We start from the raw sequence: 15336 nt of genomic DNA on the forward strand, positions 1-15336 counted from the left end.
CCACTGAAAAGAGGCTGCCCCCCTCCTCCTCACTGCCTCCCTTGAGGTATTTATACACGCTGATCAGGTCCCCCCTCAGCCTCCTCTTCTCCAGGCTGAACAGRCCCAGCTCTCTCAGCCTTTGTTCATATGGTAGATGTTCCAGGCCCCTGATCATCCTGGTAGCCCTGCCATATAAAACCTGGTAGCCCTGCCATATAAAACCATATTTTAAGTCTAATGGTATAAATGTCATGTAGATGCAGGTTGCCCCACGATTTCAGTGCCACAGGCAAAGCTACTTGTGAGAGATACTCAACCAAAAGGTGCGTACTTACCAGAGAGCTTCTGTGCCCTTACGAAGACACTCCCATTTCGACTCAGTTTAGACTTTGATTCTGAACCAGAACGGCCCAAGTTAAATATGGACTTCCATTTCTTGGACTTGGTAGATAATTTTCTCCTAAAAGAGAAAACCCTCATGAGGTTACCAAACTCCAGACACTTCTGCCTTTCAGGTGTCCCACAAAAGTCGCTGGGATTTCTCACCTCAAAAGTGTCCCTCTCATTTTTTTTCATTCTAAGGCATGCAAGGCATAGCTGGAAAACCAGCTCTTGCTTATGTGTAAGTTATTTATCTGTCTCCCTAATTTAACTATTTCATCACTGGAGAGACTCAAGAGCTGACCATTCACAGAGCTGGCTCTGGACTGATGCAAAAGGAGCTGTGACTAACYGTCCAACCAACCATGCCAACCTACAGAAAGGAGAAGCTTCTGAGTCTAATGCTCTCATGCATCCCAGAACAAAACTACTTATCAAATTTTAATGACAGAATAAAAGATAAATTCTGGAGAACTCATAGAACATGTACTACAATCTGGCAAAAAAAGCTAACCTTTAAATTCCATATGTCTTATAGCTTTTATGAATTTGTAAAAGAAAAAGGATTCCCTAACACAAAATCTCTATTAATGCTTTCCAAGCCAACTTCATTTTACCATACATTTTTCATGATCATATGTTAGTGTAAGCTACTAACCAAAAGGAAGAAATTTAAGGGAATTAAATTCTACTAAATGTCAGAGAAAACAGACACCACTTCCCTATGTCTCTTTGGAAATTCCAGCGTAAAGCTGCAAGAAATTGCTACATCTGAAGCCAGTTCTCTTCTATGCATATTACTGCATGAAGCTGTGTTTCACGTATCTTCATACTCACTCTGACTCCTTCAGTCTCACCTCTTTCAGTGAACAAACTCTCTAATCTCCCTACCTGGTTTTCCAAAGTGGGCTTTCTATACCCATAGGCCTTTGCTATTAGATCAGTTCTCAAATAGGACAAACCAGTGCTACAAAGATAATCAATGTTTTAGGAATAGGACTTTTCAAGCAAGCAAAGAGAAGATAATGGAGGAGGACAACACATCCTTTGTCTTAAACTGGTTATCTATGTACCCGTATGCTGTTAGATGGCTCATTTTTGCTTCACAGAGATATTGTGAAGAAATATCTTTGGCATAGTGCTCTGCAGGTTAGTAGATTAATGGCTCTCCTGCTTCAGAGGCTATAATCTCTCAGAATGAGAGAGTGCAGTGGCCATAGCGAAAAAGATAGATAGACCAATAGATAAATAAAGCTAGGCAGCAATGCTAACAACTGCAGCAATGTCAGCTGGCATCAGACTCTTCTCTACATAGGTGCCCTTACATAAATATCTCTTAGTGTTGCAGCAGGAGTGAAATTTTGCTTTATCTCTTTGCTCTGAAGGCAGAGGAACCTGGAGAAGGACGGAGCTGGGCAGATGAGCATGGCCAGGCATGATGCAGAGCAGCCACCAGCAGGTGGAACTCTTAGGAGTGCTGTGTCCAGACCTGCTCTGCACCCAGCCTGTGCTTAGTCAAATCCTGAGCTCCCCAGAGCTGCAAACACTCCAGCTCCTGCAGAAGTCCTGCAAAGTTTTGCCCTGGTGAAGGCAGAAGACTAGAGGAACTGCAAACTCAGCTTCTAAAATGCTTCTCAGAAACAACTCTGTCTTGTTTGAGAAGGGCACATGACTTTCTTGATGTGCCTGTAAGCCTGTAAGGTATTGGTGTGCAGGTTTCACCCACCCAGCCATCCTTATAAATATTCCATTCCTGATCATACTGAGGATCTTTTTGCACTTTCTGTTTTGCACTTTACACTTCTTTTGGCACTTACTTGCTGTCAGGAAGGTCAACAACTGTGTGGAAGAGGGACCCAGTTACAGGGACAATTTCAGGCAAGCTGTTCTCTCTCCTTTCCTTCCGAGCAGGGTGAGAGGCTGACAGACTCCTGGCCTGTGCTTCTTCCAGGCTCACCAGTTTCATTGGCAGGGAGGTTGAGGGGAGGGTCAGACTTTTCATAATTGGCGTGTTCTCTGAAAAGCCAAAAAAAAAAAAAAAAAAAAAAAAGGATATTCCAATTCAGGAGGAGGAGAGCAGAGCAAGAGCTTCATGTCTTTATTTGACTGGAACATCTCCCGTGGAGAGGGCAAAAGCAGCAACACGTGCAGAACGAGAGGCTTTTGTCAGATAAGTCTTCCATCTCCCCAGCAACCTTATCCATCAGCATGCATTCCCAGCAGGAGCCATGCTCACCAGCCAAAGACTGCATTGCACAGATTGGCTGCTTCTGCTGTAGAAGCTTCGATGTCAAAGAGACACCTCCACAAAACAACAGGATTCTTTTCTCCCTCCCCAGATGTTGGAACAGTTCTGTCCCCAGTCCAAAACACATGCCTAGCTCTTTCTTTCACTTCCACATCTTTCTCTATGGTTTGTCCTAGCAAAGGGATCCGTCCTAAAAAATAACATTACTTCTACTTTCCTAATGCGTTTTAGGGCCATGTAGAGGAGTCTTATTGACACCCCTAGAGACTGAAGGTCTGTCTACACGGCCAGCAGCAGAGTCACCTCCCTGTATGCAACCTCAGTAACAGGCCTCAGCCCTGTCTAAACAGACCTCCGGGTGCATGAAGAAAGTGCAGTCTTTGTCGTCCCTCAGTTTTTAGCCCTGCTGCTGAAGCTGAAAGGCAAAGGGCAAGCTACTACATGTGCACAAGGGCTGGGTAATGGGACGTTTTCCCACAACGAATTGGACTGAGATCATCAGCGTGATCCTCTTCTAATCTCCATGTAGCTGATAAAGGTCAATAGTGTCCCATAATTACCAAACTGGGCTAGTTCGGGGCCAGCGACTTCCAATACAACCAGAAGTCTTGGAATTTATGAATCAGTATTTTACTGTAATGCTTGCAATGTTGTGAGTGCAGTTCTTCACTCCATGCCTTTTGCATAGGAATAGAACTGGCATTGGCAGAGCAAGAGTATTACAGTCAAGCAGGGCATCTCACCAAAACTGTAAATTCCAGTAACATACTAGCAGGGAATGCCACAAGCTAAGAGAAAGATGCTTACTCCTTCACTTCTGCATGTGCAGCAAGTTCTCCCCATGTGTAAAGAAGAAGAAATGTATTCCTGAAATTATGTGAGTTCATTTTGGACCTCACACCTCTTGTCCGCATCATTAAAAGCATTTTGACAACAATTCCATTGCTGAATAATAAAAACAACACCTCCAAAGCCTGCTGGGTTCCAGAGGAGGAAACAAAAAGGTATCTGACTTCATAAAATAACCCAAGTAAAAAGCATGTTTTTAGAATACATGCTTAAATTTCACTGTGGAGTATGGCCTCATCTTAGCAAATTGTGTAAGAATGATGACCATAAAGCAGGTATCATTAATGTGAAGAACAAGAACTTGAGCAAGTGATTGAGTATGTGGCTGATGGGCATGAAGAAAAAACTGAGGCCACGACTGAGAAGCCAGCCAGGTGGGCTTTCTCTGTAGAAAAGGTTAAACCAGATAAGATCATAAAAAGAACAAGGCATACGCAATCTCAGAACACAATGAAGAAAGACCCTGTTAAAAAAGGAAATGATTATGGTAATAAAGGGGGCTAAGGTAACGATGAATAGGACTTGAGATGTATTTGAGAGAGTCTCTGAACATGGAGAGATTGCTGATGTGCTAGAAATATTAATGGAAATCCTAGGGCTAAAGTATTTGGCAAGTGATATGTGGAATGATTCAGGGAGGTTGTTACCATTGTTCTCTGTGGAACTGGCTTTTCTGTTGTTGATAAAGATCTGATCCACATGATTCAAGATGAATTCAATCACCAGCTGCTGGACTCGCACCTCTAGGAAAGCTGCATCCCCATTGCAGCCAACAGCCTCAATTTCCTTTGACCTGCACCAGGAGAGGAAAGAGGTACATTAATACCCAACATTGCCACACATGGTCCCCCTAGGAAGGGAGGAACATTTTTTTTCCTTCTAGTATGATTAGCTTGACAGAACCTGAAGCAGGGATGTTTTCCTCACTTCTGCTCCATCCTCTGCCTTCCTTCCCTCCCAAGCCCTCATTCTTATTCTGTCTTTTCCTTCTTCTTTCCTTTTAAAATTCTTTGCTTTATTTTCTCTCTCACATCTTTTCATTCCTTTCCCATCGGTGTTAATTTTCCTACTTCCCTTTTACATTCATCAGTAGATAAAACAGTGACTTTCAAACTCCTCTTTCCCCTCCCCTTCGCTGTTCCTTTAGCTCTTTCAGAGTTGAGCCTGAAAGACAAGAACCTTCACACATTGCTTCCATATTCATCATCTCTCTAAAAGGGGTTGAGAGAAGTCCCTTAGAACCCCCTGTATGTCTTTCCCATGCCAATTTTTCAATGCTTTGCCTTATGTCGCAGTAGTCTCCTCACTACCCCCCCTGCACTCTCACATTCTCACTCTTGCGCTTAGTAAAGAAACATTCCTTATCTTGACATGCCAAAGTGTTGCTGAAGAAATTATCTCTGAGCAATGAATCCTTTGTAAAGTTAATGACTGGTGTGTTAGATAATAGCTTGGGGCATTGCCAAGTGGATAACCATGTAAGGAGACTGCAGTTGCATTACTTGCTCCTTTCTTATCCTCCCTAGGTCTTGCACTTACAATAGATTGCAAAAGGAAAAGACTTCAGTTTTTTGACAAGAAGGACAGATGCTGTTATGAAAACGTCTGAGTAGCAAATGCCCACTTTGTGATAGTCAATAAAGTGAACATGTAATTCATTTTTGGAACCTGTCATTTTTGTAATCTGAAAGAGCAAGGAAAGTCATTAGAGTCTTTCTTTTGACCTAGACCTCTCTTGCCAATATCGCTCCTTCCTGGCCTGCAGCCCCAAAGGCTCTCCCCTACCTGGCCTCTCCACACCAGTTCTGCTTGTGTCCTGCTATTGTCCTGCAGCAGTCTTGGACTATTCCTGCATAACTCACACTTCACAATAGATGAACACTGCGAGGCTGGGAGGGAACTAGGAAAGAATTTACACTGAGGTCTAAAATATTTCAGTAGATTTTTTTTCAGATTTTTTTTCTCATTCTGCTCAGCTCTACATCATATCAGCAAAACCTCTGACTGCCTCTTATCTGGGTTTCTTTCCTGTGCCAGGCAAAGAAAAAATTAAAAAAAAAAAAAAGTGGTGGTCTGGTGATCTGGCACTTGTTGCCATCTTAGGTCCATCGAGCTCACTTCACTCATACTTAGGCAGTTCTGGACACAGACTTTTTGCTGTGTTGTCTTCCTTTCTGAGCTACATTTTCTCTCATTGCTCCATTTGAGAAGTGCTGTCAGTGTCAGAAATGTCATTTCCGTTCCATAGGGATGAGCTAACTTCTCATTTTTAAATCAATGTGGCCTGCCTACAAATAACAGCTTTAAAAAAAAAAACCCACAAACTTCCTTGGATGTTGGCAGTAAGACCTCAGATTAGTCAACCTGGAAGAATATTTTCTCTTTTTTATAGCTGTTTGCTCTGCCCTAGTGTTCCCTCTAGTTGTTCTGTTTGTTTCTAGCTTTATATTTCCCTCAGTGGATTGGCCTTCATGGCTCAAGTTCCCATATTCCCACTAAATTTGAGCTTGGTGCTCTAGATCAGAAGCCTTTCCACTGTACCTCAGGAGGTTGGGTGCCCACACTAATGCCAAGTTCCTGGTGTGCATGTTGGTCATGTTGCTGAAGGAGGCCAGGTGAGTCAGGTGCTTGATCAGGTATTCCAGTGTTCTGCAGGAGTTGGGTGAGAAGAGAGAAAAAAGTGTCAAGTTCCCCTTCATGCGTGTGACGATGTCTCCCCAGAGCTGCTAGTGCCTGGAACATGCACCCTCCTGACAGATTCTTCCTTCTGCTCAGATGACATTGTCCACCCCCTGGGACAGCACTCTCAGATTCAGCGCTGGCTTCAGAGCCACTGTCTCCTCAAGGAAGGCAATATTTGCAATAGCACAATGGCCACTATAGGGCATATTATCTATCAGTACCAGAATTCACAAAATCTGGAAGTGGATACCTAAAAAATGTGATGTGGGGTGGCTGAGGGTGGGACATGATCCCAACAATTCTTCGTGTGATGAGTGCTAGAAAGATGGTAGCAGGGAATGCCACTGTGTGCTGGCTGTGGAGACTGAGGGCTTAGTAAAGGCTCAGGTGCCTCCAGGAGATCATCTTTTCCTCACCACAAGCAGAACTCTGACCAAGGCCATTGCAAGGGACTCAGATGGGGAAAAGCAGGACAGGTAGATGCAAGGAGAGGTCATTTAATCTCTAACAATGGCTTGTTCAATTATATTTAAACACCAGATAAAATATGGAAATGCTGAGTGAACCTTTGGAAAATAACTTCTGGAGATTAACTTTGGTGCTGTTTCAGGCAATACTCCGTGCTGCTGACAGTGACAAGACTCTTCCTCAGAGCCTCAGTAGACACGTTCTCACCTGTAATGTGATGGTGGGAGCTCCTGGATGACATTCTGGATTCGTGCCAGCTGCTCATCCTCGGGGAAGCGTGATACAGCTTCCTGTGGAGATACAAGGAAACAGTCCACTCTGGCACAGGATTTAGGGGAAAAGGAAGAGGGATAAGGAGTGTACATGGGACAGCCAGTATCAGAGGGAGTGCTCTCTCGTTTCCTTACAGAACTATGGCCAAAAAAAAAGCTAAGTTTGTGTTCCCAGCACAACAGAGATTTGCTGTGCTGGCTAGTTATTTCATCTCAGTATATCTCCTGCATACCTTGGGAGAAAGCAGCTAATGTTTGGGATAAGTGGGGCTGAGGACTTAATTCTGAATCCAAAATTACACTGAGAGTTTCAGTTGGCAGTTTTAGGTATTTTATTTTATTTTATTTTATTTTATTTTATTTTATTTTATTTTATTTTATTTTATTCTTCTTTTCCTTCTCTACTTGGGAAATGGTGGGTAGAATAGACAGCGCAAAAGAGAGCAGTGAAAATAATGAAAAGAAAAATACTGAAAAAATCCTCCTGAAATTGAGTTAAAAATAAAACAGGTCTTGCTAGTCATGTGATATGAAAGCAGCTTGGGTTTACATGTTCTGTATTCATAAAAATAACCAATATTATCTCTCACAGGAAAATAGCTGTAGATAGTAGTTTGTATGAGACTGCAGCTCTTGAGGGGAGAAAAGCCTTAGCAAAACCACTGTCCAGGAAGATTAATAATTTTTTATACTCAGGGTTAGACTAGATTAAACAGAATCAAGGTTATACATCTTGGTCTTGAGCAAGTCTCTACAGAGCAAGAGCTTAGAAAGCTGTGATAAGCTTTTGTCTGCATTCCTAGCAGATCGCTGCATTGGATTTCATCTGTTCGGCTATTCCCTTTCAGTATTTGTGCTATGAGAGGACAAACCACTAGCAACTTCAAACAATGCATGACTGTCTGGGAACCTCCTGCCTACCCGGCTGCCACTTAAGTTTGGAGTAAGTTCAAAGAAAGATTATGGGACCCACGCTGCCAGCAGAAGTTTTGCCTACAGACAGATGTCAGCACTGCCAGGAAAGGAGAGGAAGGAAATAACCCATCCCAAACCGCCCATTGCTTAAATATTATGAACCTGTAATTGCCTGACACAGTTAGAGGAGCATTGCTATGTCCATTTAGTCACTACAACATCTGCACTTAGGATTGCACTGCACATCAGTGTCCTAGTTGCAGTTCTTTTACCTGCAAACTACTCTTCATGTACAACCCCCAACAAACTAGGTTGAAATTGCCAGGTTCAAGGTTAGAGAAGAATATGAATCATGCTTAAATCCCCAACACTGTGTACCAAGGTCCATCTCTTCTGGCTTGAACTTAGTTGGCAACACCATGGCAAAGGCAAACAAGTCAGCTCACTAGCTTAGTGTATAAGAGACAAAGATGTACTTGTTCTGCCCAAATTAAAGGTGGGTTAACTCTTTCTATTGCTCTTTAGCCATAACCAAAGCATGAGGACAACTCCTTATTTTTGCCCCAAGAACACAGTTGCAGAAATATCCCAGCATCACCCTTTCCAGACATCAGGAATTATGCCTTTTAGTATCATCTGTCAGTCATTTCATGAAGTGCCAACAGGAGAATCACTAGTATAAGTCATCTGTAATGTGCACTCCTCCTGACAAGCTACATGGTTGCAGACTGCCACTGCATGAATCAGGCCTCTGCATAGGAGGAGTCCACTGCACTAACATGCCACAGGCTACCCGCAGTTTCAAAACATCTGAAGTGTAGACTATAAGCTTTATTCAAGACGGAAATGAGCTTGTTATGAAATTTAAACAAGTGATGTTGTTTTTAATTTTATTCTACTGATACAGGGTCTCGGAAGCAGATACAGCCTGAAATGAAAGACTCTGTGAGAGGCTGGGGCCCCCTTAGGACATTTAGAGACAGCTCTTTACAGCAACAAATAAAAACTAAAATTCTGACCTAAGCACTAAAATTTAAGGAAATTAAATCTCATAATAAAAATTATAAGTCATAACTTAATCCTCATTTATTTGACTTTTTATTGGACTTGCTCCAAATAGCTCCACATCTCTCTCTTACCTGGGAAACCTGGGAGCCCAGAACCGGACGCAATATTCCAGGGCTGTGTAAAGGGGAAGGATGACATCCCTCGACCTGCTGGCAATGCTTTTCCTAATGTATTCAGGATACCATTGGCTTTTTCTGCCACCAGGACACAGTGCTGGCTCACAGTCAATTTGTTGTCCAACAAGACTCCCGGGTTCAGAGCTGCTTTCCAGGGAGAGTGAAAGCCTTTCCCACTTGATTTATTCTTAGGGAGTCATCTGTCACTCTGTGTTCAGGTTAGAACTAACCAAGCAGAATCACTGGCAATCTCACCACAATACAAGAGGCAAAGCTGGAGAGCAGGAGAACACAACATTCTGCAAAGGCTAATACCCAGTGAGGTCATGACTGGGATGTTACAACCATAAACTTGACATAGGAATGGCCAAAAAGCCAATCCCTCCCTAGTCATTAAGATTTTAGCTTTCTTTAGCCACGAATATCTGAATCATCCTACTGACTCAAAGTGGAGCCTATCCCATCTCGGAAACATCACTGAGTGAGTCAGACAGGATGGGATTAACATGTATCCTTTACTCCTAGCAGCAATCTTCTGTCTAAGYACAGCTGCTACCATTCCATGTGCACCCCACATATATATACACACTGCTTGTGCTTCTTCTGTTCTTTGGGGAATTGGTCTTTTTTTTTTTTTTTTTTTCCTCCTCCTGGTATCTGGCTGTTTCTTGTCAGCTGGGTAACTCATTAGAATGGAGTTACGTGAATGATGGATTTTGTGTCTGCACAGACAAACTGAAAAGCTAGAGATTTAAAAAAATCCTTTTAGGTCAATCTAGACTGACACTATTTGGAGAGTGAGCATAACATTTCAAAAATCGATTGTTCCAAATTGACCAAAACATCACCTTCAACCAAAAGTGAAAGAAAAAATCATTTAAGTTTGTGGCTGTTTAACCCTTTTCTTTAAGGGTCTGGGGTGTTTGGGTTTTTTTGTTTGCTTTTTGGGTTTTTTTTCCTCTTTTATTTAAGAGTTAGAGAGTTCATTTAAAGTTGAAATATTGCCTTTACAAAGTATTTATAAAAGAAATATTTGGACAGTTACAAAAGTGTTTTCCTTTTTATTTTTGAACAAAACTATTTACCAAATGTACCTAACCCAAACCTGCAAGTCATCATCCCAAAACTGCACTTTTAGCAAACATTCTTTCCAAAAAAAAAAGATTTCCATCTAAATCTTCATGCTTCCTTTATAGCATTTTTCTTTCATAAATCAACACTGATAGCCAGAAAGACACCAGCCAAGTATCTCCAATGAGATTCATCAGTTATTATGAATGCTTGAATAATACTCTATTTTCAAGGTCTTATTCTTCCTAAGCATGTCTGTTTTGGTGTTCCCAAACTGAGGATATAGGAAGACTTGTCAGATCTGCTCATAACTGTGACTGAGGTTTTGACTATACATCATCTCAAAAAAAAAAAAAAAAAAGCCCAATCTTACTTAATATTTGGCATTGAAATAACAAGACACCTAAGACTATTGTATGTCTGTCAGGCCATATAACAGGATTAGCCACGTCCCACGCTTTACTCCCCAGCTCAATTATAGCCTGTAACAACTACCTGGCCACTTATAGTGGATGGCTGCTTGGGTGGTGCCTTTTGGATCTGCCCTAGTGCTGCCCAGGAATGCTTGCCTCTTCCCACAGCAGGCAGCGGGGAATGTTTTTAGAAGCCCTTCTTCTGGAGTGTGCCCCATGGCTCCCACACATTGCCATCTGTGTTGTAGATGCTTGGAAGTGCTTGATTTGGGGCAATGTGGACAGTGAGGCCCGAAGCCACTTCCCATTTCAGCTGCCTGTGATTTTGCAAAATGTCTTCTCTGCAACGTCTGACATTTTTGACGAAATTGGTCTGCTCCACCTCCCAGCAAATGTCAAAGAGTAGGAGGAGGCAACTTCTGAACAAAGGACGGATGTTTCTAATGCTGCACAAACAACCCTTCCCCTCTCCCCCCATCCCAGTTGTTATAAGAAGCTGGTGAATGCTTTTAGCTGAAAATTCAGCTTCTAAGATGTCTGGATTAAAATTTGTGTCACAAACAACTGCAAATAGTTTTAGAACAGTAAGAACCAGGCAACTTCAGTGACATGCCTAGTTTGCTGCACTACATTAAAATACTACCTGTCGTCAAATTAGCCAACTTGTTTAAAAATTGAAGCTTCCTGGCCTTATTCTTCYGCTCCCTGCAGTCTGCTCTTACGTTCCAATTGTATCTATATATACACACTCTATAACTGTTTTCTGGAATGGACTTACTACTCTTTGAATTATAGTCCCTTTAAGACAGAATAATGATTTCTGCTTGGCCAGCTGCCACTTTCTTTGGCCTTTTGTGTTCATGTAATGATTATGAAGGGCCTCGATATGCCATAATTGGGAACTTGTGCCATCCTTTGAACTCTGACAAACTGGGTGTAGAATGCTACAGGTGCAAAAAAGTTGGTAGTTTAAATTGGGGGTGAGCAATGAGTTTGCACAGGTGTCAGGGACTGCAGAAGGAACAGGGAAAAGGAAACCACTCTGTGATTATCATCACAGGTGATTCAAAAAACTTTCAGTGATAGACAGTAATGAGGAAAAGAAGCGTAATTAGTAACTCTATGAGGAGGTGCACAGTAGGGGAAGAGTAACACTAAAGAAGCRATGAAGTCAGAAAATGAGACAGCAAGACATAGAGAAGAAAAGAGAGAAGTAAACATTAAAATGGGGAAAGAAACAAGGGCAGAGAAAAAGAGCCTGCACAGGAAGAGGAGGGAAGAGCACTGAGAGGTGTTTATACTGACATCTGCACCAGAAACCAGGACATTGCAGTGAAGCTCAGACAGTNTGTTCATGTAATGATTATGAAGGGCCTCGATATGCCATAATTGGGAACTTGTGCCATCCTTTGAACTCTGACAAACTGGGTGTAGAATGCTACAGGTGCAAAAAAGTTGGTAGTTTAAATTGGGGGTGAGCAATGAGTTTGCACAGGTGTCAGGGACTGCAGAAGGAACAGGGAAAAGGAAACCACTCTGTGATTATCATCACAGGTGATTCAAAAAACTTTCAGTGATAGACAGTAATGAGGAAAAGAAGCGTAATTAGTAACTCTATGAGGAGGTGCACAGTAGGGGAAGAGTAACACTAAAGAAGCAATGAAGTCAGAAAATGAGACAGCAAGACATAGAGAAGAAAAGAGAGAAGTAAACATTAAAATGGGGAAAGAAACAAGGGCAGAGAAAAAGAGCCTGCACAGGAAGAGGAGGGAAGAGCACTGAGAGGTGTTTATACTGACATCTGCACCAGAAACCAGGACATTGCAGTGAAGCTCAGACAGTTATCATGGGAGAACCTGCAACACATCCACACTCCTGGTTAGGAATGAGAACAGCAAGGGGTCTCACCGTGAATTTCTTGTAGAGTTCATAGGTGAGGAGAGGGTTGGGCAGTTCCCTGAAATAAAGCTTGCAGAGTGACCCCACGCAGTGAATGTCCTGGAGATAAACTTCTCTTGTCAGGTCCGGGCATTGGTCAGAAACAAACTCTTGTCTGAAACAATATGAAGACATAACAATGCAGTCAAATAAAGGCTCTGGCAGCCCAGTCAAAAAAAGGCTCTGGCAACCCCAACTCACTTGGAGTTCTCTTTCACGGCTATAGGGAAAAACAAACTGGAAAGCAGAGATGTCTCTGTATTACCTTTGGCCTTGCCCAGATTGTCTCCTGAACTCAGGGCATCAGCCTTCTACTGGTCTCTGGTTTCATGCGTGGACCCAAAGGGATCTAAAGGGATTGTTTTTTCTTGAAGCAAGAGAGAACATCTCAGCACTTGTGCTGAGAAACTCCAGGCCTTTCTCATTAATGGATTAAGAATAAGATTTTTCTCTATTCATGGAATAATCCCTGAAATACTATATTTCCCTAGCTTTAGGGTCAGTTACCTTTTGGTTTAGAATCCTTGTCATTAGTGCAGAGCTATGTTATCTCTGCGCTATATATGCTGGAGGGACCAACGGCAAACCAGTAGTGAGCAGTGTCACTGAATCCCCCTGGTTGTCAGATTGCCCTTACCTCAGCTTCTGTATGTTGGATGTGACTCCTGAGAGGCGGTAGATCCCGTCCACAATGCCATGAGTCTCAATGAACTCTGCACAGCTCTTCAGAACATAGGGCACTAGGAGAGGAAAGGAAGGCAAGATCCCCAGTCAGTGCATACTGAGAGACACAAGTCACCACAGAGGAGATTAACATTTCATGAAGCAGCAGTGGAGGCTGTCTGCAGGGCACAGACAAGGGTACAGTCGTGGGGGAAATACAGAGTAAACAAAAAGCAAACTCCCTCTTCTCCTCCCCAAAGCAGCTATAACTGATCTACAGAGAAGGACAGAAGGACGTGCTATGGTTCTGCCATTCATTGCCACTATACAGTTACGGCGTGTGATGCAACAAAAGCATTGTAAGAAGAAAGGTAGGGTTTCTCTCTTCCTTTTTTTTTCCTGTTTTTTTTCTTTTTTCTTTTTCCCTCCTCAGAAAGAGAGGCAATTTCCCTCTAATTGAAAGCATGAGGTGCTGGGAATCTCCCCCCTGCCCAAGATAGAGTTCCAGCCTTGCTGAATTGAGCCAAAAGGCCTGACTGGCTTGGATAAAAATCAGAGAAACATGCACATTTCCATATAAGCCTACATACCCCATGGTTTAATGCTCATAAACTCCCACAGAGGGGGTATGAAGTTCAAACATTGACTAGATCTTCACACTGACAAAATCTGACATTGGCTTCAAAAGAACCCCATCGACATAACCAGCCAAGGACTTAACCAGCCTTAAAACTGAGAGAAGCCTGAGGCATAACATTTATATCCAGATCTGGATCCAAAGTGAGTGTTTATTTTCTCCCATTATATAGGTATAGGGGACCCCTCATGCACTTGATCAGACCAAGCCTCCCTGTCCCCAGTATTATAACAACCCTAGCTATAACAATAACAGTAAGAGACTCCTTCCTTATTAGGTGCTAGAAACTCCTCTGTATTTAAGGCAATGTTTCACACAGTTATAAGCACAAAAGTCAGTAAACGCAGAAGTTAAGGCTCCACACCATAATACTGAGTCTGCTGCACTCTGTGGAAGAAAACAGATTAAGCCGCACATGGGACTGGGAAACCAGGCATAGCAATTACTGCATCTTTGCAACACCACAAAAACAATGCCTCCGGCTGGACCTTGCCTGACTTCTACTCCAAACCTAGGATCATAATGACATATTAATATATGTTTCATCATGGAGGATCCAAAGACAGCACTCCAGGCACAGTCTGMGCAAAAAGAGCTGGTACACTATTGTTTTCCTCTTATTTGCCACTGAGGTCAGAGTCAGCTCGTGGTTTCTCAGAAGTGTGGGCTAAAATGAATTTTGCCATGTCAGGAGAGGGAGGCTCGATAACTTCTGTCACAGGACAGGGAGGAAGAATGATGAGGACTGGCCTTGCTGGTCTCTTCCAGACGTGCTCTATCYTCCCTCCCAGTAGCTGCCAAACCAGCACAACTGTATTTCCAAAGGGAGGAGATCACACAAGGGGACACCACTAGACTCCTGTTTACTCAACAGGCTGATACGATTTATTACTGTCCTGAGAATGAGTGTAAGGATTTTTTTTTTAATGCTGAATATAGTGATAGATTTCCCATGTGTGTTCTCCTCCCGCAAGGAGAAAACATTCTATGAAAGCCCGGTAAAGCTTAGCAATCTATTCCAGTGGGGATTTTCTTCATTTTGTAATGTTTTCTATGCCTGCCCACACTAATGAAACCAGGACACAGCCCCCAAAGAGGAGAGTTTCCAACCCAGTGTCTACCTCAGTGCCACCCTACTACAGAGCTCAGTCAATCACAGAAGTGCCTCCTCCTCTCTGCCTTGCAGGAGGAGGTAAAGACGTCCTTCCCTTCTCTTCTCAGAGGGGTCCAACCCAAATGAAGGAATATTCTTGACTACTTGGATACCTGAATGATTCAAACAGACTAATTCTCCTCAGCAAAGGTCACAGATGCCTCTTCAGAACAACCGGGGAAATTCTACTTCTTTTTAGCCCAGGAATGTACAGGCACATTAAGCCACTCTCTAAGCCTTTGGGATGATTTTTAAGACCCTCAAGACGTTGAGCTAATACTACTTTAGCTAACACTGAAGCTCAGTTTCTGTCTAGGGCCTTAACCTACCACATAAGTGTTTATGGGAAACCATGAAATTGTCAAGAGAACAGGTGAAGTCTATAGAGTCAAAGCTTTCTCCACAGGAGTCATAGAGCTGTAGGATTCCTTCCTTCAGGACTTTCTCACATCTCTACCTTAGTACCTATAGCACCAACTT

At 42.7% G+C, this 15336-nt stretch overlaps 1 protein-coding gene across 1 annotated transcript in view; it reads right to left on the reverse strand.

Annotated features, from left to right (window-relative positions):
- ARHGAP31 (Rho GTPase activating protein 31) overlaps nucleotides 1–15336 on the reverse strand; it is a 59703-nt gene that overhangs the window by 9664 nt on the left and 34703 nt on the right. The window contains exons 2-8 of the mRNA XM_026044553.1: nucleotides 13041–13143; nucleotides 12374–12518; nucleotides 6818–6900; nucleotides 6002–6109; nucleotides 4108–4253; nucleotides 2181–2379; nucleotides 318–442 (exon numbers count right to left, since the gene is read on the reverse strand). Of these exons, the coding sequence (XP_025900338.1) occupies nucleotides 318–442; nucleotides 2181–2379; nucleotides 4108–4253; nucleotides 6002–6109; nucleotides 6818–6900; nucleotides 12374–12518; nucleotides 13041–13143 (909 nt within the window). The remainder of the gene's footprint in view (nucleotides 1–317; nucleotides 443–2180; nucleotides 2380–4107; nucleotides 4254–6001; nucleotides 6110–6817; nucleotides 6901–12373; nucleotides 12519–13040; nucleotides 13144–15336) is intronic.

The sequence above is a fragment of the Nothoprocta perdicaria genome, unplaced genomic scaffold (genome assembly GCF_003342845.1).
Source record: "Nothoprocta perdicaria isolate Ctin4 unplaced genomic scaffold, notPer1 scaffold_371, whole genome shotgun sequence".
Taxonomy (NCBI): Eukaryota; Metazoa; Chordata; class Aves; order Tinamiformes; family Tinamidae; genus Nothoprocta; species Nothoprocta perdicaria.